At 37.1% G+C, this 27,923-nt stretch overlaps 1 protein-coding gene across 4 annotated transcripts in view; it reads right to left on the bottom strand.

The window, feature by feature from the left end:
- The window catches only part of LOC121299229 (transducin-like enhancer protein 1), a 64,571-nt gene that overhangs the window by 4,828 nt on the left and 31,820 nt on the right, over positions 1–27,923 (bottom strand). For 2 of the 4 annotated variants that reach the window (XM_041226908.1, XM_041226891.1), the window contains exons 7-16: positions 26,786–26,993; positions 25,578–25,594; positions 17,811–17,927; positions 17,532–17,585; positions 9,236–9,388; positions 8,925–9,069; positions 8,252–8,442; positions 6,842–6,912; positions 6,167–6,416; positions 355–602 (exon numbers count right to left, since the gene is read on the bottom strand). In XM_041226908.1, the coding sequence (XP_041082842.1) occupies positions 355–602; positions 6,167–6,416; positions 6,842–6,912; positions 8,252–8,442; positions 8,925–9,069; positions 9,236–9,388; positions 17,532–17,585; positions 17,811–17,927; positions 25,578–25,594; positions 26,786–26,993 (1,454 nt within the window). Of the gene's footprint in view, positions 1–354; positions 603–6,166; positions 6,417–6,841; positions 6,913–8,251; positions 8,443–8,924; positions 9,070–9,235; positions 9,389–17,531; positions 17,586–17,810; positions 17,928–25,577; positions 25,595–26,785; positions 26,997–27,923 lie in introns of all 4 variants that reach the window. The other 2 variants (XM_041226900.1, XM_041226883.1) reach the window with 1 other exon arrangement.

Raw genomic sequence — 27,923 nt, forward strand, 5'->3', positions numbered from 1 at the left:
CTCCATTACCATTAATGATTGTACAGTACTGAATTTAGATCGAGATTACTCATGACCTCAGGGTAATGTTGCATTTTACCCCCTGAAATACATTTTACTGTGTTAAAACTAGAGGGTAAGTTACTCCCAGAACCAAAATCTTACCTAGGAGAGCTGGATGCACTAATATATGTTTTGGAACACAAGTAGCTTTTAGTCCCCAATGTATGCCTATTTTTATTATTCCTAGCTACAGAAAGAGTTGCTGTACATATTGTTACTTGGTGCAAAAAGAGTTAAAACCTTATCTAACATGTCTCCAACAGCTGTTAGCTAGAATTCAATTATCTAGACTTGTGGCATAGAGGATCTCACCTGACTAGTGTCTGGTTGTGCAGGTCCCAGACTGCGATGTTGCCGTCACTGCAGCAGGAGAAGCAGACCTTGGAATCAGGACTGATGGCCAGAGCATAGCAGGCAGGAGCCGACGATGTCAACTCTGCCTTAATGCGTGGGGTGGGAGCCGCCAGGTCCCAGATGGATAACGTGCTGGCCTCCCCGCCGACAATCAGGGTACATCCATCGGGCAGCAATTTACAGGAGCGGATGTAGTTATCTCTGTTCTGTAACAGGTTGGTCGAAACAATCAAGAGAAATTTCCATAAATCTCATTATCAGATGCCAGTCTAGTGTAATTTATTAGAGTACCCTTTTTAGTTATAAAGCATGCTGCTTCCATGGTCCTTTACCAGCAATATTGGGAATAGAAAAAATGCTACTAGTTCAAGGGCACAGTTCCATTTTGGCAGTGAAATAATAAATCATACTGTTTAATTAGCCTTCTTAAATAAACACACTCTGCAAGCTATTTTATTTGCCCTTAACCTGCTCAGACTGGTCAATTGTAGCTAGCTATCAGGAACTGAGCTTTAAAAGAGCAGATACTTCAACCACAGCAATCAAATTCAAGAACAGCATTGTTAGTTAGCTATGTAACCCTCTCAGCACCCACTGCCATTTTTTCATATAAAAAAAGAAAAAAAAGTGGAGTAATGAAGCTGAATTAAATTGTGTAGTTGACATACTGGCATTCTTTAAAATGAACCTTCCATATATGTAAGGTATAAACCACGACGGGCTGTGCGGTTTCCATGATATATAACACGACTTTATAACACAGCTACCTGTCATTTGTGGGAAGAAAAATAAAATAATTAAAACGCATTTAAATTAAGACAAAACCATAAGCTTTTATTGTGTATACATCCACAGTGTAATGCAGGGTCACAAATTTAATTTGATTTAATTAATTGTTTGCTTATAAAAAATAAATTGCACATGTTAGTTTATTGTGAATTTCTGCATCGAAAGTGCCATCTCACTAGAAACTGGAGGACTGACCACAAGCTGTGATGATGGGCGGTTTTTCAAATGACACTAAGGAAGTAAGGAGAGCAGCTGCGATGGAGACTGAAGGCAGATCTTGAATTGAGTCTGTGATCTCGTTACATGCGAGGCACACGTATTCTGGTACGTTTTCATACTTTTGGATGTCAATATATGTTTTTGTTTGTTGTCGGATACTTGACGGGTCAAACCAGACTATAAAGTACCAATCAAACCGCAGTGTCAGGGGACAGTACCTCAGTTATCTGCAGATGCTTAAAATCCAGGCCGGTAATTCGGAGGAGTGTCTGGCCTTGTCTTTACCTGCTTTTCTACGAGTTTCCCTAACTGACAGCAATACATTATTGCTTGTTTTAACTCGCTGTCAGCAGAGATGTTAAAACTTTTACTGTTAAAATATGTGTTTAGTCCAGCTCAGCGTTATAAAACTGGAGGCTGAACACTGGTCCTCAGATGAACGTCTTGCACTGGCATAAAATTATCTTATGTTGCTGAGATATTTTGGACATATTTCCATAAAATGAATGTCCACATTTTTTTTTTCTTTAAGTACATTAACCAGCCAATGCTGTAGTTTTTCTTTTTTTTTTTTCAATCTTTGTTTACTTCTTCATTTAGCTGGTCCTCATCTACTGTTATGTGTCTACTCTTGCTGGTGCACTTATTTTATTTATTTTTTTCAGAAGGACTGCTGTCTTCACTCAAAGTTGGTGTTGTACCAGTTTTGTGCAGCCCAAATATATTAAAGGAAATACGTCAAATGCCACTTTTTTTTTGCTGTGGTTGTGTAACTAATTACAAATAAAAGGTAGTTTGTCATAGAATTTAAATTGTAGTGGTACATAGTGATTTATTCAGTGTGAAGATATGTGATATATATAACCGGTACGATATATATATATAGATATATATATTATTATATATATTCATATATATATATATATATATTATATCGTCAGTACAGTCCGACAATTGGTTAGTTTCCACCAATAAAAGGTGGTTATTTTTCCAACACAACAAAATTTTATATACATATAATAATATATAATTATCTTTTAATACTCATTTTTTCTGCAGTTTCAAACTGGAATGCATTGCCAGTTGGACTTAGATCAGAGACTTTCCACTGTCATTTTAAAATTACTTGAAGCAGCCCTGTGTATGTATGTGATGATGTGTGAACTTTTAAATGTGTTTTATGTGATCGTAATTTGGCCGCTGCATCTTGGATGCCTTTGTAAACAAGCTACTTATAGCTCATATGGCCTTTTTCCAATAAAAAAAAATATATATATATATATATATATATATATATATATATATATATATATATATATATATATATATATATATAATCACACACACACACACAGTGGTCTAAATGGGCACCGACACTTCAAAAAAATACCAAATGCACTTTGACAAATTATAGATTTAAAAAAAACAAACAAAACAGTAGGGCTAGTATTCGTTGTATTTGTAAACCAACTTATAAAAGTTCTATAACAGTTATGGTGTGGCACTTCCTATTAGAGTGTTACATGTAAGGTTCTTGCTTCCGTGGATGAAGGTGGTGTAAAAACCGGAACAGAATTAAAAACAAATGAACTCGGGCAATGTGAACCATCTTCTTCGAGGGAGGGAACAAATGATGACAGCGACACTCATTCATGTAAGTGATTCTTGCAGTGGACATTTTCTTAGTTACTGGAAGAAGGAACAGTGGTTGGAGAAAATAAAAGAACATGAGTTAGTAGTGGGAAAATGTTATATTGGCTGTCGAGCATGCAAATCTGCGAGTCTAGAGAGTGGATAGAGTGCAGAGTGTCTTGTTATGGTGACAGACAAAAAGAAACATCAGTTTACAAAACCAGCATAGCGCACTAAAGCAGCTTAGAGATATGCGAAGCAGCTAAAAAGGAACAAATTGAAAAAGCAACTGCCCGTCAAGAGTCTTCATATCAGGAAAACACATGCCGTGTATTTCGCACAGTATACACACTAGCAAAACTAAACAGACAGTTTACTGATTTGCCTGTGCTTCTAAATTTACAATCAGAAAACGGGTTAGATGTTGGACGAGTACTGCAGTCTGATCATTCTTGCGCCGACATCATGGATCACATCGCAAAATCTATGAGAAAAAAGTTAGTTGAATCAATTATCAGCGAGCATCTGAAAATTGGCCTCATAATTGACGAATCAACTACAGTATGCAAAGAATTTGCATGAAAGTTGTTTTTCCAAAATCCGTCGAGGCTAGTAGCATGTTTTTTGCCTTAGTCCAACTGGCTGATAATACTGCCAGTGCAATCCTAGATACACTTCTACAAGCTTTGTACGATAATGGATTTACTCATGTTGGGACAAAAATCAGGTGTAGCCACCCTATTACTAGAAATGTTTCCTGATATCATAGTGTGGCACTGCAGTAACCACCGGCTCGAATAAGCAGTTGCAGATGTCGTGGAAGAAGCAAGTGCAACACATGAGATGAAATCACTCTTTGACAAACTGTATAGTTTGTAATCAGCTTCACCAAAAAACCAAGCAGAACTTCAAGAATGTGCCAGAGCAATGAGTATACGATTAAATGCTGTTGGACGTATACTAGGCACACACTGGGTATCCTCTAGCGCTAGATCAGTATGTGCTGTATGGCAAAATTATGCAGCTTTAGTACAACATTTTGAAAATGTGTCGAAAGACACTAGCTGAGATTCCAAACAACGGACGACATACAGGGGAATCAAAGATCGTCTCAGTGACACGTCATTTGTCTTGAACATGGGTTTACTTTTTGATGCATTAGTGGAATTAGAGGAGCTTTCTTTGGCGCTACAGAAGCAATTTACTACACTCGTGCATGCTCACAAGTTAATTGAACAAATGTGTCTGGTTTTTTAATCAATATCGAAACGTCCTGGAGAACACTTTAATTTCTCAGGAAGCAGTTCGTAGTGGAGAGCTCAAAAGGAGTAGCTTTGCACAAAGGAGAATGACAACTATAGTCTACACTCAATTTATCAACTTTCAATCAAAACGGAACAGCGAATGCTCAAAACTTGCTCCAGACATCGCGCATAGGGTCAGTCCAAACAAGATGAAGATAAAACAAAGTATCAAGACCCCTTGAAACACATGGAAGTGCTTGATAAATCTAAGTTGCCAAGTGATCCAGACATTTGCTTCGGAGACAAGTCAATCAAGCACCGTTGTGCTTTTTTTAGGATTTCTCATGCCCAGGGAGCAGTAAGTGGATTTCGAGAATAATGTCAGTGACATGTCAGATGAGGAAGACAAAGTACCTGAGAGACTCAAACAGTTAGTGGATGTGTTAAAGACGCTAATAATATCCACTGCAGAATGTGAGCGGTTGTTCAGCGCAATGAATGACATTCTAATCAATATCAGAAACTCGTTGTCAGTGGAAAACACATCCATGTAGATTTTTTAAACACTGTTGGTCCCCCACTTGAACTTTTCAAAAAACAAAGCTATGTTCGTTTTTGGCTGGGAAAGGGTCGGCGTCATGCAGACTTCACCACTTGTTGCTCAAAGCAAACTGAAAAGCAGACAAGTAAGCATGCATACACACACACCTCCAAAAATTATTGGCACCCTTGATAAAGATGAGCAAAAAAGGCTGTATAAAATAAACACAGGTAATGAGCTATATGTTATGCTCAAAAATATGGGAAAACTATATTCTTATATACCAATACAATTGCTCAGAGAAAATGTTTATTTTTAGCAATATTTTTTTGTTCTCAAAAAGATCGCTGTGAAAATTGGCACCCCTAAAGATTCTTATAAATAAAATCAAACAAAATTAAATCTGCATTAACATTCTACTTTAAGTACATCTCAGTCTTAAGGAACTGTATTGTGGCCTTCCTGTTTCACTGGGGTATAAAAATGAGGTAACACGCATGTAAAATCCATTTGTCATCCATTACCACGGGGAAAGGCAAATAACACAAATGAAAAGAAACAAATGGTTGTTGACCTCCATAAATCAGGCAATGGGTACAAAAAAATAGCTAAAAACCTACATATACCACATACCACTATTAGGGCAAATCTCCAAATCTACAATTAGATGCCACCTCCATGCCAATAGCCTATTTGGAAGGGTTTCCAGAAAAATGCCTTTATTGAGAGCAACCAACAAATATAAGTGCCTGGAGTTTGCTAAACGGCATTGGCACTTGGATTGGAACCAGGTGCTATGATCAGATGAGACGAAAATAGAGCTCTTTGGCCACGCACACTAGCGGTGGGCTTGGCGTCGAAAGAAGGATGCGTATGCAGAAAACATCCTCATACCTACTGTAAAATATGGTGGTGGATTTACCATGTAGCGAGAAAAGTTTAATAAAATAAATACATACATAACTATGTATGTATAACGAGTTCAACCTAGTAACATATGTTTGGTTTCTCCAAAAGAATACATTAAAAATATGCATTGCATATTTTGTATTTACCATGTAGCGAGAAAAGTTTAATAAAATAAATACATACATAACTATGCATGTATAACGAGTTCAACCTAGTAACATATGTTTGGTTTCTCCAAAATATACATTAAAAATATGCAGTGCATAGATAAATAAATAAATAGTTGCCTAGTATAGTTGTCCAACAAAAGAAAACAGAAGCAGCTGCCCCTTCCTTATTTGCAAATAAAGTGTCTATCCACCCAGGCCATGCTGCCGATTCCTGGTTCAGTCTCCATGGAGTGACAGCTCCAGAACTGTATGTCCAATTCACTTACCAAGCAGTCCAACTGAGACACTGGGCTCTTGTTGCCTGGCTGGCTGATGTCCCAGACCTTCACACAGCCCTTGCCACCAGTATACACGTGTCTAGTGGGATTGCTGATGGTAACTGCGCACACCACCTCTCCGTGACTCAAAGTGTTGATCTGACGGGCGTGCCGAGGGATTCCCGGACCAATCAGAGCATCGGGAGGGAAGGGCACAGGCTGCATCTGGCCGTCAGCACTCACATGAAATGAGTATGCTCTGTGTGAATGGCAAGTCAGAAACATCAGCAACTATGGAATAGTTTTTTGTATATTGTACTTGTCTAGTGTGATTTGTTTGTTGTAAGTAACTAGTTAAGCAAGATATGTCATGTCCTTCCTGGCGTACACAAATGTAAACTTTCAATAAGAGTTTATAACGTGTGCATTACAAAGCAAAAAGGAGACTTCCATTTGCATCACGTGCAATTGTACATTTATAAACAAAAAGGCATTGGTTTCCTCCATCATTAATGAGATATTATTCCCATTACACAAACTATAAGCAAGCTATTGGAAAGAGCCCATAATTACAACTGCTCACCTTGCAGATCTTTATTAAAAACTCATAGTAAATCTCAGTCTACATAAATAAAAGCACCAAAAATAAAGCAAATGCTTGTTTTCAAAGTGAAGGTTACTTACGGTTTTCCGCCAGGGATGCCTGCCAGATTTGGAGGAATTCCTCGCACGTGAGGAAGTGGGTCGAACCCAACCTAATACCAAAACAAACAAATACTGTTCCATAAATCCTAAAGCACCTCAAGAAATAAACCATCTGTCTATGGCATTTTTTTAGCCTCTATATCTTTATCCCACCCACAACCCTTCAGTTACCAAACTATTTTGATTTATACAGACGGCAAGCAAAATGCCCACTTTACAAATCAAGTTGCAGACTAGAACACAATTACAGTACCACTCATCATGGCTCTACAATGCAGCTGTGCACTGACCGGGTTGCAGCAAGAGTTAAATACACAATGTAGATGTATGTTTTTCATTTCAGAACAATTTGAAAAGTAAACATAGATATAAGAGCAAATAAAGAAGGTGTTTAAAAAACAATGTCTAGATTGATTGTCTGCCCCAAGAAATCCATTTTTATGTTTATTTTTTTAATAAATACTCCCCAGAAGGACAAGGGTTAGTCAACCGTTTGGGTACGGAGTTATGAAAAGAAAGAGAACTGGAACCAGGGGAGCAGATGATCCCGATTACCTACTGAAATCCTTGTTGCCTACTACGACAATAACAAGGTAAAGAGACAAAAGCATTACAATGTATTCTTCATAGTAATGAGATCAATCATTCTTAATGTAAAAGTCCAATAAAAACCAACAGCTAAACCACAGCCTCCATGACAACAAAAATTTATTTCAGGCAAAGATAAAAAAAAAAAAAAAAAACCTGTGGGACTTGCTGTTTTAAAAGTATTTGATATGGCTTTGGACTCCAAAGTTATAAAGCTAAATACATGCCTAAGGGAAATCCAATAAAACAGAGCAGATCACCTTGGTCATTTTAAATAAGGTTTGTTTCATTTAGGACTTTTACAACTGCTTTTAAAAGAGACTTTTTTTCTTGCACTTGAGCAAGTGTGTGTATACATATACGGGAGGGGGGGGGGGGGGGGGGGGGGGGGGGTCAAAGTGATAATCTTCAAAATAATTAACTGTTATGGGCACGAAAAAGCTTAATTTTTGTACCCTACACGCAATGCAAACCGCACTTCTACAAATGCTTACTCAATATAAAAAGGATGCTATTAATCAAGATATAAATCCAGTATTTGACTGTTCAAAATATTCAAGAATTGTTCAAGCATTAAAGAATAAATCAAAAAGGAAGCAAAAAGTGTGTGGCTTATGTTGCTGGTAACCATAAATTACCTTTTTTATTCATCTAAATTAAGACAATTTAACAGAAAAGAGTTTAGCTGAAGGTCTACTGAGAGGTAAAACCAAAAGATGACTTTTGGTTTAGTGAGCATTTATTAACTATTTTCACTCCCCCTTACAAAAAATGCATGCTTTGCAAAAACTATAAAATTACCATGGGGGAGCGTCCATAGGCTACCACTGCTGCAGCAGCTGCAGCAGCACTCATCTGAGGTGACATGTTGTGGAGACTGGCGTAAGCAGCCCCTGGATTGGTCAGATCTCCATTCATCCCAGCATGGGGCACCATACCAAACTGGCCAGGATAGGGACCTGGGACTGCCAAGGGGGCCCTCAACCCTGCAGCTGAAGAGATACAAATCACTAAAACAATTCACATTACAGTTAAGAAAATGTATCTACAATGTTAATCTCAAGGGGGGCGCTCATCATTGCATTTATTTACTCATCAAGGCAAGCTGAAGTGCACAGGTCTACCTTTGTCTTCTGGCATCTACTTCAAAACATGGATGTAAGTGGGTATTAAGCTGGGACTTAATTAGATACACCTGTTTAAGTGGAACACCACCACTTCAAAATAAACAATGCATGTTGCTCTAAAAAGGGGCCTGAAAATAAAAGCACATGGAGAACTAAATTGCCCTGTCGCCCCAAGAGCCCTTTCACTGTATGGGGTACATTAGTGAGGAACGTGTACGAATGCTTACAAAAGGCCAAACAGGGATTCGTAAACAGACTATTTGACTAACTCAAAAAATAAAATTACAAGTTTCACAAGTAGTTTGACAAAGAAAAATAATAAGTATGACTGGGTGTAAAATACTTACCAGAATGATTCGCTAGTTGCTCCATGGATGGAGGTTTGGCTAGACTGGGCCGCAGACTGGGGGTGGCACTGGTGCTTGGAGTGGACACGTCCCGTCGAGGAGTTGGTGTAGTGGATTTTAACACAGGGGCACTGGCTTTTTCATGCTGATATCAGTAAACAAATTGAGAGTTCAATTTATTCCAAACCATATTACAGCCAAGAACTGAATCTCTGTCACCAACTACAGTCAATTTCCCCAAGGCCTTAGCATTTATTTATTTATTTTTATTTTTTTTAAACCACAAGCCTGGCTTCACTGACACTACTTACCATGCTCATCTCTTTGGACTTGAGGGAAGAGGAGCTGCTTGAGGACGCTGTTGATGCTGGACTGCTGGAAGCATCCTTCTTCAGCAGGCGAGTTTTGTCCAGACCGTTCTCCCTTGGCGAGTGAACAGGAGTACCACGTGGTGAAGCAGGGTCCTGGAAGGGTAACGGCACTTACTGTATTACAAACACAGCCTAAAGAAGTAGCTTCCATCACTGGTGTCGGCCTGAATCTAAGATCAGCTTGATCTCAGAGAAGACGTTACATTTGCCAGGAGGCTAATCGCCATGAGGGTTTCAATCATTTATTTAATAAATGTGTATTTCTTTTCCAACAAGGGATATTTCAATTGACTTAGCCATTGCTAAACTCAAATCAGCACTAAGTCATTAAACGACTCTAGGCATGAATCAGTGGGCATCATTTTACTTGAATTGGATTTACCTACGTTACAAAACTTTTTAAAGAGCTTTCTTTCTGGAAATATAGCATAACTGTTTTGAGGTGCCGTTTCAGACAAAAGTGTGTCAAATACGGTGCATAAAAGGTTATGTTACTGCACTGTAACGGGGTGATGGTCCGAGCTTACCCCCACCCTCAATCACATTATTTATTCAGGAAGGTCTTCAGAATGCAGGAAACAATCATTTGGTAGTGTTCACAGGTATAAATATTTATTTTGCACTTCAGTCAAATTACAAATGACAACTGATTCTCAGAGAATAACATGTTGTACATATGACTGACATTTTCATAGACAAGAAAATAGCATTTTTTATAATTACGTCATATTTGTCAATGTCACCGTTTTCTTCAAGAGACCTTCAGAAAAAGTGAAATTTACTTCAACAGGTTTGATGCATTTTTTTTTTTTTTTTTTTTTTAACAGCGAAAATCAGTAAAATATGGCACGGCTCCATTGACTCAATAGAACATAGTTGATCAGATTCAGGTTCCAGATTATAGCATCTGTGATCAGGCTTTTATCCTCAGTTAGAGTATAGTCCAGTAGAGTCAAGATGTTGACCCATAGCTTTGTGACGTGCCTCGGCTGCTATTAGGTCACAGGTTCAAATTCCAGCTCAGAATGGCTGGAATACGAGGCATAGATGCAATAAGAATCCAGATCTCAGCACTGCATTCCATGGGCCACTTTCCTCTGGGATAGGGCAAGTTTCTGGTTTCAAAAAGGGTAGTGGTTGCTAATGCTGAAATATAGATCTCCTCTAGGACAGATTAAACTAATACTGACAAATGCTAATTTTACACAACACAATATCTACAGGGGTGTGCAATTTTTGAAAAAAAACAAAAAGACTTGGTTGTCCAAGGTACAAAATGTAGAGGACTCTACTTGCCTCCTCCCTTCACACAAAAAAATAGAATATAACTTGTAGGATTTTGGTTTTATTTAACATACACAAATAAATCAATTAGTGATTAACAGGGATGGATAGGGCAACATTCTTCCCTGCACATATATAGCGTTTTACTTCTAAATAATGTAAATATGGTAAATAGAAAACTAGGGGCCAGACCAAATCAAAGTTAGCACTTAGCGAGCAAGGATGCAAAACCATTCGCTGTAACAAAAACAAAAGAAAAATTCCAAGCAAAATCTCGCAGAACCAAAAACAAGCACTTTTTGCTCTTCAAAAAACAGCTATCGCCTGTCGACTACAAGTGGGTTGAGAAGGAGGCGTGGTTTGCCATCGTCCGACCAAATCTACTGAATTCCAGCTATAAATCACATCGCAAGACTTTCGCAGGACTGGATTTTATAGTCAACTTCGAACTTGTCGAAAGCTATCGCGTATTAAGCAAATACTAAAAAAACAAACAAAACAAAAACAAAACACACCTCTAAACATATATCTCTAAACAGATATTCGCAAGAAAAAAAAAGTGCATGCCTCAAGATGCGCCACTGACCTCATATCAAAACACTTGCACACAACACTGAATAATTTTAAATTAATAATTTATATCATCAAATATCAGGACAGGGTTTTTTCTGGCTCAAATAGAGGCTTAGGTGGTGACAAAACGCGGTCAGTCCGGCTTTGTTGTCGCAGCCAACTTAACACCCATGCCCCTTCCTAACATTCAGATTTGGCTTATATAGGTTCAGGGATGCCAGGTTGTGGCCTGGAGTAACATTATAAAACCTTTGGTAGGGCCCAGTTGAGAAATTTTGGGCTTTTTAAATCCTATTTTCTATAATTTTGCATGAGCTAATGACTAGGTGAACTGAAAAAGAATAACTGACTGGGAAATAAACATCAGATTTTTTAGACCTACCTCTGACAAAGATATCATGTCATGTTATTATGATAAATCACAAGACATGCAGGGCTCTACGTTTAGATTTTTAACTACTGGCCCCTCGGGCCACTGAGCAAGTGTTTTTACTGGCCCGGATGCAATTTTGTCTGGCCCAATATATTTATATAGATGCTTTTATTTTCAGTATGTTTCTAACTGTGTACAGTAACCAAAAAGAGCCCATGTCTCAAAAGAAAGTGGCTAAACGAAGCCAGCCTTTCAATAAATGTTACTTCAGCCACTTAACATGTATATAGCAAGTGTTCCTTGTTTTGAATTATTTACAGGTTATTGAATAAATAAAGTAACTTGACTTGGAATCATCTGATGTCAGTACGTAATGGCTAGTTGTAATTAGTAATGTTAAATAATTGTAATGTATTTTCTATTTTGGCCAGGTTACAATATTTAGATTGTTATAAATATTATTTGTTAGAATTAAACAGATGTAGAATATTTAGGTTGCTATATCATTGGTGTTATTTTATTCTGAACACACTACAGCAAAAATTATTATTTGGTGGTTTGCACAATATTATGCTACTGTTTTAATTGGAAAAGATACGCGCTGTGACGTTGCTACTCATTGAGTCGGTGTATTTTAATTCAGTAAACAAAAGAAAAAAAAATATGCATAAAAGGAAATAGGGTATAGAGCAAAGAACTCTCGTCTTGGACATTGTTTGAACACTTTGTGAACCCGACTAAACTTTACCGGCTTACACTGTTATGCTGTCTGCTTGTGCACAGGCATTTGCCTTTTACTCTTAGTAGCGTAAGGGCCCAGAGCTCGGGTAATCGAATACACAAAAAGGTTGCACCCTGTGTATTCAAATAGGAAACTAAACGGTACTTTCATATCTCAAAAGGTGGCAACCCTAGCCTGAGGTGATGGTACGAGCGTAGCTTGCAGACATTCTTTGCTATTTAAAAGTAGCGTTTCCTCCGAATCCACTCGACCACTCAGTGACAGCAGAGGCGGGAGTTCACTCGACTTGTCTCACTCTACTGCTGACCGCAGACTTAACAGAATGACGCGCGACTCTGGTCCGGGGGGAGGGACGGAGGATGACCGCATCACATGAAAATGCAATATTTGTTTCGCCCTTCTAAAAATAGGCTTGTATTGAGACGATTTAAATGCAATTTTCGGGAAGTTTTCTTGGGGGGCTCGAAATAACGCTTTGGCAGTCCGCCCAAGATTTTACATAGCAAAAAAAAAAACCATTGCAGTATATGTATTCTCCCTATTATCATAATATATGTAGTTTGAAAGCCGTGAAGTGAGAGTCCATCAAACATATAATAAATAACGAGCAATGGCACAAGAGGTACACAGCACAGACGTCACAGTAAACAAACTATGTGTAAAAACCTTCCATGACGTTTCTGAAAAACTGACTAATTACTGCAGCCCGGATCAATGCAAAAAGAATCCATGTTTTTTTTCAACCAGCTTATAATTTTCTGATGGCAGTAAAGATATTCGACCCACAAGAAGTGTGTAGTTTGGATCTGGAAGCCCTCCCATTATATTCTATTCCAGGATCTGATGCTGACTGTAAATCAGAAATGGACATATACCTACCATATGCAAAAGAAAACTGCAATAGAATGACTTTGAATGAATTTTGGATTAAAGTTGAAGAATTATTTCTCAATTTAACACGAAAGGCTAAAATTTGAATTTGTTAGTTATGAATTCTGTAGATGCTGAAAGAAGTGTTTCTTATGGCCTAGTTTTTGCAGAACGTCAACCTATGAAAGAAGGCAGGGTTAAAATGCAGGGACCTACAATTACAATAAGTCGTCGAATGTAATGGCACAAGAGGTACACTATTATCATAATATATGTTATGTTTGTTGTACCCTTAAACGAAACGCACACAAGACAACTTTAGCCTACTTTTTTGCCACAGTTCACGTTAAATGTTTAATAAAGCAATATCTATTATTTCTTTAATACATCTTTTCTACTCACGGAGAGGTTTGCTTGAAGCGGTGTCTCTTTCACTGATGGTAAAGCTTTTTAGATATATTTTCTTTTATTTGTATTAAGTTACATCTACGGACGGTACACTTTTTCTATGGGCAATTTCATGTCTCAAAGACACCACCTACATCTGTTCAAATTATTCATTTTATAAAAGGCACAGTGTTCCATTACATTGAACTTCGATCAAATGCAAGGCTAACAAACGTAAACAAACTAGAATACTAATACAGAACGTATGAATGTTTTAGCCACTTTAAAAGATATTAACAAGGGAGCACATTTTGGCCATACCGTGTCAGCATGCCAAGCGGCCCCCTCGAAACGTATAAATCTGTGTAGATAAAGTTACGTAATACCTATAAAGGTCATCTCAGAAGCATCAAGATGAAGTTTTTTTTTCTTTTATTTGCTTTGGGTTTGACAGAAGAAATAATAATAATAATAATAATAATAATAATAATAATAATAATAATAATAATAATATAATAATAATAATAATAATAATAAAAACTACACGACTGCACGTTAAAAAAAAAATCTGCAATCAACTTTTTTTTTTTTTTTTTTTTTTTTCACGGCACTGGATAATATTTAATTCGACGACTTACTGTAATTGTAGGTCCCTGCATTTTAACCCTGCCTTCTTTCATAGGTTGACGTTCTGCAAAAACTAGGCCATAAGAAACACTTCTTTCAGCATCTACAGAATTCATAACAACTAACAAATTTAAATTTTAGCCTTTCGTGTTAAATTGGGAAATAATTCTTCAGCTTTAATCCAAAATTCATTCAAAGTCATTCTATTCAGTTTTTTTTTGCATATGGTAGGTATGTGTCCATTTCTGATTTACAGTCAGCATCAAATCCTGGAATAGAATATAATGGGAGGGCTTCCAGATCCAAACTACACACTTCTTGTGGGTCGAATATCTTTACTGCCATCAGAAAGTTATAAGCTGGTTGAAAAAAAAAAACGTGGTTTCTTTTTGCATTGATCCGGGCTGCAGTAATTAGTCAGTTTTCCAGAAACGTCATGGAAGGTTTTTACACATAGTTTGTTTACTGTGACGTCTGTGCTGTGTACCTCTTGTGCCATTGCTCGGTATTTATTATATGTTTGATGGACTCTCACTTCGCGGCTTTCAAACCACTGAATCAGATCCACCAGTCCCTTTACATTGCGTTACAATTAGGGAGAGCTGAGATTTAAAAATTTGCACATCTTTAAGCAAATTTCTGGAGGTCCTTTAACACTGCAGTGTTTGGTGAATTGTGCATTTCCTTTTACAAGAAGCCTGCATAAAAAGGGATGTATTTGGAATGATAATCACCAGCAGAATACCAAGTGTCCCATCGTGTTATGCATGGCTCAGGTGGCAATTTTATGGGTAAAATACAGCCTTCTTGTTGGATTGCTTCTGTCAGATGGTCTTTAAAACATAGCTTCCTGCTTGGGCAATGTTAAACCATTTTTTTAATGGTTGCAACCAGCTTGTCTGCTTTCAGAAAATTATTTGCCCAGAGACTGCTGGCAAGGGCTATTGTGTGGGCATTACAAATCAAATATACTGAATTTGGCAGTAAACCTCGAAGAATGCCATTGTATGCCTTGATCATGTAACTGGCATTATCAGAGACAAATACAGTCACATTCTTAAAATTAACTTCAAATGTGTTAAACATTTCACAATGCCCTGTGCCACTGATAAGTAATTCAGAGTGCAGATTAATTGTATCGGCTGATATTACTTTCAGTTCGAAGGTATTCGATAGTTCTTGGAGAATAAACAAAATGTGCAAAACATACTGATCTTTTGCATTTATAGACTCACCAGCAACTACAGATACACTGTCAGAGATCTTTACCAGTTGTACAACTTTCATCTCGTGCAGCTATTCCCTTCTCAGTTGACCTGCTCTAGGAATTGCTCCCACATTTATTACGTTTGTTCAGAAATGTACGTAGTTTGGGATTATCCATTTTTTTCCAGGGGAATATTAGCACAAACAAATGCCTCTTTCAAATTGAAAATCACATCTCGTCAGCGTTCATAATTTTCGTTCCCCTTACGTTTCTTATTGGAGGATTGCACCTAAAAGCTGTCAATCTCAGCCTTTCGTTTTCTGTGTTTTTCTGATGATCAATGTCGGTCTATTGTTCGCTTAATGAACTGCTTTTTGATTGCAATGTCTTTGACTCCATGTTTAGGTGTCTCGATTTTTCTTTTAACGCATCCATTTATTCAATTACCATTTATACTCATCATAATTAGCTTTTACTTTTCTAATTAGTCAAAGCGTAATGTGTTGATTTCTTAATTGTGAATTCGATTACTATAACTGGAGTGGCTGTAGAGACATCTAGGGGATAGCAGTTGACCTACAATTGAAAAAAATAGGTTGCTTAAAATGCACGACCCTATGTATATGATATGTACCCATACTTATCCTGGCAACAGTGTTACGTTGGTTTTTGGATGTTTTATTAACCCCAATTTATTTATTTTTTTAATCAGCATTTTAATGTTCCTCATACGGAGTTTCTATGTTAAACATTTTTATTTTTTATAATCTTCATTCTTGTGCAATTACTATACAGCCTCGTGCACAACAGAGCTCTGGGCAGCACCATAAACCAGTCGGGTATGAGGATGATGGCATTGCATGGTGCAGACACAAGCCAGGGCGTGGTATGGATTTTTACAAAAATCATGAAAACAATGTGGCATACTTTCATAACAGTGACAAAATAATGCAGCACAATGCTGCAGATGTCGTAGAAACGAGGTAATTGCCAAGCGTGTGTGTGTTTTCTTTTAAACTCACGAAATATATAATATTTAATATTTTACACAATAAAAATAAAAAGCAGATAACTGTAATTATTATTAAACATTTGTATTATTATTACTACTAGTAGCAGTTGTATATAACAGCATTCATTCACTGATATTCAAAAAGAAACAGTAGTATAACACAGACTTATTTTTTTTTTTTTTTTTTTTCTGCCCTGGCTGTGTTCGTCTGCCTTGTTACTGCCCCTTCAACATGTCACAAATACCGGCTGGGGATTTGTCAACAGCTGTTTTCATGTTACTTTCGGCGGTCCCTTCTACTCCTGCGAAACTTCTCTCCACCCATTTCACGGATTGGAAATGGCTAGTTTTGGTTTCGTGATAAAGAAAATGCGATATGGGAACTAGCGATATTATCGCATAAACACTCTTTCGCAAGAGCGATCAGGGTTTGATTTGGTCCAGCCCTATGTTAGTAACACAAATCAAAAGAAAAAATAAATAAAAAAATACTACATTTACCAGGGAAAGTTTCTTGAAATGTTTCTAAATGTAAACGTCACATTTTTTTTTAAATTTATATTTTAAGTACACACATTATAGGCCGCTTATTTTAACTAAGCACTTTTTTTGGTAACTTTACCAGCTTGCTGCATTTTAAATGTCAGATTAATATATTAAGAAAGCACTGCCATTTATTTATTTGCTAATTTACAAAAAAATAAAAAAAATACTGGTAATACATTAAGCTGAAAAGATTAGTCTGTGTGTTAACAGAAGTTCTCAGGCAGCCATTTCTGGGTTTCTTTGTAACCAATAGGTGGTCAGCTTCTACCACAGCTAGCCAATCAGTAGTGATAGGGCTGGGATGCAAATACTTCCGAAATTCAGTTTTCAGAAACTTGCGTGGCTCTCTAGAAATATACCCGATTTTCTAGCAACAGAACGAACAAAGGAAAAATGAATAAATAAAAAAACTACTTGTCTGATGTCAAAGTATAATGGCACAACTTGTTGTCCCTCACGCAAATATACAAATTGCGTACCCCTGATTCAATTAAAAATATTTGTCCTGTAATATGCCTTTAACATTGATTTCTGACTACCCTAAAGATGGAGATGTCAGAAACACATTTATGAGGCAAGTTCTTTTAATAGAAAATAAATAAACAAAGAACTAACCTCATTAGAAACGTCAACTACTAAGTTGTCATCACTTTTGTCTCCATCACTGTCCTGTAAACAGAGATACTTCTTATGCAATAGCCAGTTAAAACAAAAATAGCTGGAAAAATGTATGGATTAGTTCAGCTACAAATCGCATTTTAGAAACCAAAAATACACAAATATTCTAGTCAGTGTTAATTAAAAACATTGCCCTAAAAATGAAAAGTTATCCTAACTACAGCAGCAAATCAACTCTATAACGCAGCTCTGTAAAATTCTAAATCATTTGCTTACGTAATGGCTTGAATCTTTATCTTCAACTTTTCTTTTCTTCAAGTCATTTGAAAATTCTGGTCCATTGCGACGTTTATCTGAGCTTCGCAGACTTTCGGGGACCATCAAGGAATTACTCTAGTAGAGACACAATTTAAAAGTCAGTGTTATTTAAAAACAATTTGTTCAGGGCTCCTTTATTAAAAAAAAAAAAAAAAAAAGAAATGTGAAAGGCTCTTTAGAAATGTGACACCTACATAGCTTTCCATTCCCATATAATTTAATCCATCAAGAGGCGCAGTCTTTTATTCCCCTATAATTCAGTCCATCAAAGAGGGGGTTTGTGTTATTCACTGTGAAGCCAAACTATTCAAACTCCAGGTCAGTCACTATCCACTTCTATTCAAAAATCAATATGCTTAGAAGAACAGATTCATCATCATCTCAGCTCAGAAGCAGTTTATGTATTGCAAACACATAGCTCACATTTCCAAACACAATATTTACTGTTAAATTATTGAGGAAATTAATAAGAGAAACAACAAACTAGCCTGGTTTCACAAAGAGATTATATGTCCTAATAATATTTTTGTACCAACAGTCAGTAATATAGCAGACCACTTCACAGGTCCCACATGGTTTCATAGGAAAATATACATTGTATATATTATACATAATAAAAAATCGACAGTGAAATGTGATTAAATAACTCTGCAAACAAAGCCGCTGATAAGCAAGCAAACAGAAATAAAAGGAAATCTGCAGCAATGTTCCACATGAAGACAAAGACAAACAGGGTGCGTTCTTAAAAAGATTTCACAAAATGACTCAACAAAATGATCACTGACCCTCGAAATACAAGCAATTTTTATGTTTCAGGTCACACGACAATTTAGCATGCCTTAGATTCCCATCATCGGCTAAAGCATTAAAACATGTTACAATGAGTTCTTTTAAGTGCAGGATTAGCATATCCAAGCGGGCAATTTGTTCAGTGATGTGTTAAATGCTGTGAACAATGCTGAATAAGTTGTGCAAAAACCTTCACACAAGGCTCTGCTAAACCCTCATTTGGAAGAGAAAATTGTTTAAAACAAAAAGGGAGAAAGCAGAGTACTGCCAGAACACAGTCCTGCTGCCATTTTGTTTATTAGTACTGAGCATTTACTGTATTTAAATAAATAAATATAAAGCCAATCTAAAGTGCAAAAATCATCCAGGTAAATAATGATTTAGGACCACGAGAGACAGACAACTGTTCTAAAAGCTCTATATGTATGTATAGCACATAAATAGAAATACATGCAATATTTAAGTCCTGAGGAGTGACAAACAGAACATGAATACCAACTAGTCTTGTCAGCTTCTGCCTACTTCTGGGACAGTAACAGTAAGTATACTAAGCTAGATTTCATTCATGGCTAGTCAAGCCCTAGGTTCCAGAGGTCTCACTTGCATAAACACAGACAAGACTCCCAATGAAATTGAATCTAACTCACAGCATGTATTTATTTATTATGACTAATTTTTTAAACTATCATTCTCATTATGAAAAGTCCACTATGAACAGTGCGGTACAGCTCCCTGGAACACAGACAGTAGTTCATGTGAAATATTTTATTTTAATGCTGTGAACTCCACCTTAACTCATGTCATTCATACCACGCTGACAGGCATGCATCCGTACAGTGCTACAAGATTAGCTGCATCTGGCAAAAGTTAGCTGTATCTGGCAAAGGTTATGTGATACCAAGAAAATGAAAGTACTATATTACTGAATTATTTGGATAGAATGCCATTGTACTACTTGCATCCTATAAAAGCCATTTGTGCATACTGAACCTATTTTTTGTTTGTTTTTTTCTTTAATTATTGCTATTTTACCTCTTCACACCCCAACCCTTACAGCTTATTCTTCAAGAACTGACAAACTGAATGCCAGACACCGAAAGGACTAAAGTGAATACATATTATAAAACAGAATGTTTGGATGCTGCACACGGAATGGATGAGGAGGGGTTTTAAATCGTGCATAAATAGTTTAATACATGGCAGAACTTATTTTTGTCTAAATACAGTTTGATTAATACATTTTCAAGACGCAACGTATTAAATTCGCAACAGAGCCCGAATATAGTTTTTTATTACTACTCCATTGTGCCATATTACTTGTTTTTCTCAATCATTTTCGCTAAAAGCAGAGTATGTGTGTCTATATATATATATATATATATATATATATATATATATATATATATATATATATATATATATATATGTACACACACACACACACACACACACACAGTACAGTGGAAAAGTATTTACCCGGTCTGATTTTCTGCATTTTTTTTTAGACACTGAATGTTATCAGATCTTCAACCAAAATTTAATATTAGATAAAAAGGGACCCCAAGTGAACAAATAACACAACATTTTGATACTTATTTCATTTATTTATTAAAGATAGTTGTGCAACACCCAATGCCCCCGTGTGAAAAAGTAATTGCCCCTTGAGACTCAATAACTGGTTACTCCACCTTTAGCAGCAATAACTGCAACCAAACGCTTCCTGTAGTTATTGATCAGTCTCTCATAGCGCCGTGGAGGAATTTTGGCCCACTCCTTCATGCAGAACTGCTTCAACTCAGTGACATTTGTGGGTTTTCGAGCATAAACTTCTCGTTTCATGTCCTGCCACAACATCTAAATGGAGTTTAGGTCTGGACATTGACTAGGCCATTCCAAAACTTTAAATTTCTTGTTCTTCAACCATTCTGATGTAAATTTGCTTGTGTGTTTCGGATCATTGTCTTGCTGCATGACCCAGCTGAGCTTCAGCTTCAGCTCACGGACGGATGGCCTGACATTCTCATATAGAATTCATGGTTCCTTCAAAGATGGCAAGTTGTCCAGGTCCTGATGCAGCAAAGCATCCCCCAAATCATGACACTGCCACCACCATGCTTGACCGTTGGTATGAGGTTCTTACTGTGGAATGCAGTGTTTGGTTTTCACCAGACATAACAGGGCCCAAGTTGGCCAAAAAGTTCCACTTTTGACTCATCTGTCCATAGAACATTGTTCCAGAACTCTTGAGGATCATCCAGGTGCTTTGTGGCAAACTTGAGACGGGCATTCATGTTCTTCTTAGTGAACAGTGGTTTCCACCTTGCTACTCAAAAACCCATTTTTGCTCAGTGTCTTTCTGATGGTGGAGTCATGAATACTGACCTTAGCCAAGGCGAGAGAGGCCTACAGATCCCTGGATGTTCTAGGGTTCTTTGTGACTTCCTGGACGATTTTACGCCTTGCTCTTGGAGAGATTTGGCAGGGCGGCCACTCCTGGGAAGACTCACTACTGTCCCAAACTTTCTCCATTTGGACAATATGGCTCTGACTATGGTTTGGTGGAGCCCCAGAGCCTTAGAAATGGCTTTGTAACCCTTTCCAGACTGATAGGCATCAACAACTTTTTTGGAGGTCGTCAGGAATTTCTTTTGATCGTGGCATGATGTGCCTCTACAACCTGTGAGCTCACAAATTCAGTCTGATTGTAAGGGCCAAAGTTTGTCAGATTTATATTGGGCAGGGCTGGCCCAAATCAGGCCTGATTGTTAACCAAAGTATTCAAACAGCTGACCTTAATTATCTCTTTAATTGGGTTGAATTAACTAGCAGGGCAATAACTTTTTCACACAAGAAGATTGCATGTTTGATAACCTTGCACATCAAAACAAATGAAAGAAGCACCAAACTTTGGTGTCATTGGTTTTCTCTCAGACTCCCTCTATATACTACTACAACCCACAAAAAGATCTGACCAAATTCAATGTAAAAAATGTGCAAAAATGCTGAAAATCCGACAGGGGGCAAACACTTTTTCATGGCACTAATATATTACACACACACACACACTACGTTTTTAGCCATTATTTAATCTTATTTTAGCTGTTTTGGCTAGTTATCCCCCGTCGCGGCCTAGCGCACTGCAAAGCCTACAACTAAATTTTGCCCTTCCCACGGGTCTGGCACATTCTCGGCTTCGTGTACTCTTGTTTTAACTAGCTTCAGGCATCAGTAGCTAGACAGGGCTACAATTAATTATTTTTATCCCAGCTGGGATAAAATAGTGTTCTGTTTTTATACTTCTTGTTGGAAATGTTGAAAACCTCCAGTTTAACCATGTTTGAAGAGCTATTTTTTCTCCAAAAATCATAATATACGCTAAAATTGTTTGCTTAGAAAAAAAAGTTTGTTTTTCTATGTATTATTGTGTTCGTTTTATAAGCGGGATAACACACTCCAGGGCTTGTGGGTTGTGTTGCATTAACATATGGCATTGTTAATTTGAAGGCACATGTTAATGCAACACAACCCACGCTCTGTCGTGTTATCCCTTACTTAATCCATTATGATAAAAATTTTACTAAGAACTTTAAATTGGTGACAATTTTAGTCGTCATTTTAATTTTATATATATAAAAGTAGGTATTTGGGCTGAATCCTGTGCATCTCGCATACATACATACATACATACATACATACATACAATTAGTGTGTGCGTCATTTATTATATATATATATAAGATATATATATATATATATATATATATATTAATAATATATATAAATATATATATAGATATATATAAATGTGTTTGGAAGCTTCATACTATACTGTAGGCAAGGTTAATGTAAGGCCATATCATGTTAGTCAACACACCAACGAGGTGGCATTTATCACACTCAGGCTCAAACAACAATGGAAATCAGCCATTAAAATGGGTCTTTTAAACTTAATTGGTGTGCTTTGCACATTCTCCCCCCGCTGTCGGTGTTCACAGTTCCTGACAATTACATCTGTAAATACCATCTTATTTATTACTTCCACTAAGGTCTGCAATAAAAAATCCTGTTCCCAGTTCCTCATGCTCCTTAGTCACACAAGGAGAAAAGCCAGGCCTTCCAATCCAGTGTTAACAACTTGCCAAAGTATACCCGTGAGATTTTATTTATAATATTATATATAATCTTTATCTATCCATCTATTTCTTTTCCCTGCAGACACTACTTCAATAGCTTGTGTTGATCAGGTTCAAGTGTTAACCTGAAGGTCTTTACCGCTCTCGAAAAACAGAAATCCCTCTCAATATCAGCTCAACTTGCAAATGGTTTAAAACCTTTACACTTACAAACGCCAAGAGATTGCCCACACTGTAGGACCAGGCAATTTAAAGGCTGGTATTTAAGCCCACGCCTGTGGGTACTGCAAAGCTCTTATAATCTTAATTCAAACATATATTGCACATACTCTTGTAAAACATTTACTTTAGCTGCTTACTAGGAAGTAGGACTTGAATACATTTTCTGTCTAAATCAATACATCTGAGATTGATTTTCACCAGCAAATAACCACCTCAAATGGTTGTATACAACACAAATAGGATGGACTGTATCAAATATTATCTACAAAAAAAATATGGATTACCCTCCTTGTGTGTATTCCTAAATATAATACCACAGACATATTACAACAAGTTAAAAACAATCAGTAGATACACAACAGAAGATACATAAATTAATGAGTTAATTGTGAGTGCAGGGTAAATTAAAAATTATTAAAATAATTAAATCTAGTAGGTTGCTAACTTTCTCGGTTTGATCCAATTAATGTATAATGTTGCTGAAGGTTAAAGGCTTTAAACTTCCTTAAATCTGGATTTGAAGAATGAAAGACTTAGATATCTCATAACTTCATGTCATTGCAGCCAGACTATGTGTAAAACAGGCAGTCTGGCTCTTGGGGCAACGCTCCTGCCAACAAAAATTAAAGGAAAAAGTAATCAGTGGCAAACGTGAAAGGGGAAAATAAATACCTAATAAATAAATAAATAAATAAAACAGCCAGTTATGAATGCAGAATGTGTGTGTGAACTGCACGCCCCTATGTGGATATAATGTCCATTATTTAGATACGTTTTCTCAGTTGCCATGGCAGGTGGCCCGGGGTAGCAATACTTTTCTCCAACTCATATGAGATAAAGGAAGCATGTCTGAGAAACAAGCCGGGAGGTCCTGACAGCTCATTTATCCTCAATAGCCCAACCCAGACATAATGCAGATTTTGCACCACTGAACTCGTACTGTTGACTTATTAACTTTCTATGCTGCACATTTAAACAATTAGATAATCATTAAGCTCTTGTAACAATGTGTTTGATTTGAAGCTGCACCTGGTGTAAATTGACACATTTGTGTATTTGATTCTTTAAATTAGCTTTTTGGAGAAAAAAGGCTCAATTTTAACTCAGTAGGTTGCTGTATGAGACCAACTGCTTTTACCCTCTGATCATCACCTTTGAAGGAAGTTTATTTTCCCACCCCAAGTGAAAAAGGTGGAGACAATATTTGTATTAACTCTAACGCCACAAGTGTGATTGCAGAAATGTTTACCTTGTGCACTGGAATTCTAGCCTTTCAAGTACAATACAAAGAGCTACCAGGTGAATATGTCAAGCAGCATTAGTGCCCATGTCACAAACCACACAAGCAGAATGTTTTAGGCAGAAAACGTTATTTTTCAGTTATTTGTTAGATGTGCCAACTGGATTTGATACACTACTGTGTTAGAGGAGTCCTTACTCTATACAGACTGCTAGGTGAGTCATGCTTACATGGACACCCCCCCCTCCCCTGTCCATAAGTGTAATCAATATTTGGTGGCTAAACATGTGCAAATCCACATCAACTGCCCTTTTGTAAAAGACATATGATAGGTGTGATACTACCATATCACCCTTTTTAGGACAAATGCCTGTAAGGCCCTGTGACACAATGGAGTTTAATGTGGCAGCATTTTTGAGAACATTTATATTTCTATAATCTCGCAATGTGCTGTGAAAACAGGTTGGAGAGCACACGATACATGAATACCTGACAGATGTTGACATTAAATCCTTAAGGCAAAAATGGGCATCAAATGTTTTGTAACGTGAAGCCGCCTTAAAAAAAAATACTGGCATCAGGACCAAACGGGTAGGGTTTGAAGGACTGTTTCATTTCTAATTAAATTCAGATAATTTAACCCAAAGCAAAGACTGAAAAGATTATTTGCACATGGATGATATGAAGTATAATAGCCTTTTCTGCAAGAACACATTAAAGGGGGGGGGGGGGGGGGGGGGGGGGGCTGATTGCTTGCCTACTATAACCTAATGTTATTTAAAATCACAAACCTAAAAACATCTGTACACTGCAGGTTTGCACAACACATCTTGTTTAGAATTACCCTACATTACAGTGCAAAACAACCAGATATTAAGCATTATACGTTCATTCTTCTGTTGTATATATCTTTACATATGTTGTCAATGGCCTGCAATCCACTAACAAGACCAACCGACCATATCCCAATACAGTATTTTCAAATACTCCCACCACCCGTTCAATTATAGTGACCTGCTTTAGATAGATGTGATGGGTACAGTAGGGGTAACTACAGGCAACAAATACTGCATCATTTCAAGTTACCTGCTAAACATACACTTATGTGGGAGTGATTAGTTAATTTAAGGCATTAGTAGTATATTTGCTGAAATAGATTATACATTACATTTTGACTATTTGTCTCTCTCTGAATAAGTAAACACTATGCACATATGTCGTGGTTATCTTTACTAGGATTAAGGATCTGACCAGACAGTTTGATAATGTAACTGTTTATTTACTGTCTGCAGCTAAAACAGTTGAGAAATTCAGAGTTAGCAGGAGAGCAAGTGTACTTACTGTGCTTGGTTCTTTCTCTGTTTCCGCAGTAACCAAGAAAAGCACAAACATGGTTGTTCAGTAACAAGGTGCAAGAAACAAACGAAAACAAAGAAAAAAGGAATTAGAAACACAAGCCAATTCAAGTTTTTAAGCAGATTTTATTAATAGAAATCATTGTACATTCCTAATACAGCAATTTCCTGAAAATGTTTACACTTACGGTTTAATAACAGTATAGTTACAGTTTATCATACCTATCTCCTTCCCCTTGGAAACAATAACTGAATAAAATGACTGTTCACTTAATTACTTTTTAAAAAAAAAAGTGCAATTGTTTGTCATTTCATTGCACAAAAAAATAGACTTTGCTGTTTAAATTAGCACAAAATTAGGTTCACATAACCTGCAAGTTTATAATGTAACAGATGTCTTTGCACCATAAACTCACATGTCATTATCTTTCCATTAGTACCATTTTCACATATTCTAAAGCCACAGCATGGAACAAAGAAACAAAGAAAGCATGCATGAGAAGGTAATTTTAACTACAAAATTACAAGTGATGCCCTGACCATTTCCAAAGACGATCCAATATTAGTCTTTATGAAATATTCACATTAGCCCTGAAATATCACTGATACCCATTATGTCTTATTTATTCTTTTAGCCAGGTTAAGTTCATTAATGAGAGCTGAGATTAAGCATACACAACTAGGATTTCACAAATGGTCACAGCTTTCCCTTCACATCTGGTTTATAGATTTGCTCAAGTTTAGTCAGCCTGCTGCACTTCCATTAAAAAAAAAAACAAAAACAAACAAAAAAAAACCCAATCACACACACACACACACACACACACAGCTTTCAAAAATCCAGACGCGTGCAATCTCTGCCTTTAGGAAACTTATTTCATCAGGGCTGCTGTGTCTTTTGAAAACCTGATCTGTGTTTTGGACAGAGAAAAGTAGACTCTCAGGTCCATGTAATATAAAGCAGTAACAAAAAAACAAAACAATTCTAGTGCAAACCATTGCTTGGAATCACCCCACCTTCACCCCACCCCTTTTCCTCCAAAAATATTTAAAAACTTGTAAAAAATATATTCCATGCTTTGTTTTTTCAACAGACTCACAGATTTTCAAGCAGGTGCGTAAGATTATATATATAAGTGAAGTCTAGAGGTTCAAACTGCAAAAGGTCCTAACCAAACTTGCCTGGCCTCTCACCTCTGTGGTGGTCTGAATCGTGGTGGTTTTTCTTGTCATCCTTAATTGGCAGGTGAGGGTGCCCACCAAGAGCGCTAGAAAGAGCCAGGAGGCCCGCGCTGCTGCCCAGATGGGGCAGTCCAGAAGGGTGCAATCCTGAAGGGTGGGGAGTGAGAGGCACTGGGGGGCCGTGGCCATGGGACAGATGCTGGGCCTGGAGTTGCTGCTGCTGCTGGTGGAACAAACATGGGCATAGTTTTAAAAAAAAAATAATAACTGGGGCTCTTGCATGCATAACAATCAAAATGAGGTCTATTATAGGTGTCAAATGAACAGCTGTAAAAAACACATGTTTTAGTATTCATTCATCTACATTTTAAAACATAAAACTGGTTCTGCACTAGGTTAAAGAAATCTCTGCTTGGAAGACAACCTGCTGCCTAAGGCCCAAAGTCATGAGGGGCCGAAACAAAACTACTTTCTTATAAACAGATAATGAATTTCACGCAAACTGGAAGAACTTCACTCACTGACATTCCAACTGAGGCATGTATCTCACTTATGTTCACACAAAAACAAACTGGCTGACCTAGAAATTACTCTCGCTCACTTGTGAGCGATGACACAAGTAAAATTCCAGGCTAGACAGTTTGACTTTGCTTGAATACAGCAAAGAATGTCTCTTTCGAGGGCAGCCCAGCATGAATATAAGAAAACAATGCAAGCGGCAAAGAGGGGCATTAGAAAGATTTTTACAAACCGAGTCCGTCCCTATCCCCGACCCTGGAGAACGGGTATTTTCTTTATTGGAGAGTGTCAAAAACCACCTCCGATCAACAGTAAAGCAAAAGAAAGACAACTGCCTTTGCTGTATTGGCAATTGAGAAAGTAGTAAGCAACTTTAAACTACATTTGAGTTAAGGTTACCAACCATCCATAAATTTAAGGCTAGTCAGTAAATAAAGGATTGTATAATTTTTGTTTTGCGACTTTCCAAATCAGCTTGAATGACATATACCTACACCTTACGTGATGGCAGTGAAATAAGTATCAAAGAAGAATGCCAATTAACAATACTGTGCTTAAATTAGTATACATTCTTCAACCAGGTAACTATGAAGGCCACCTGGGTAAAAAAAAGTGTTTAGTACACCTTCTA

Source organism: Polyodon spathula, chromosome 2, assembly GCF_017654505.1.
Source record: "Polyodon spathula isolate WHYD16114869_AA chromosome 2, ASM1765450v1, whole genome shotgun sequence".
In the NCBI taxonomy this organism is placed as follows: Eukaryota; Metazoa; Chordata; class Actinopteri; order Acipenseriformes; family Polyodontidae; genus Polyodon; species Polyodon spathula.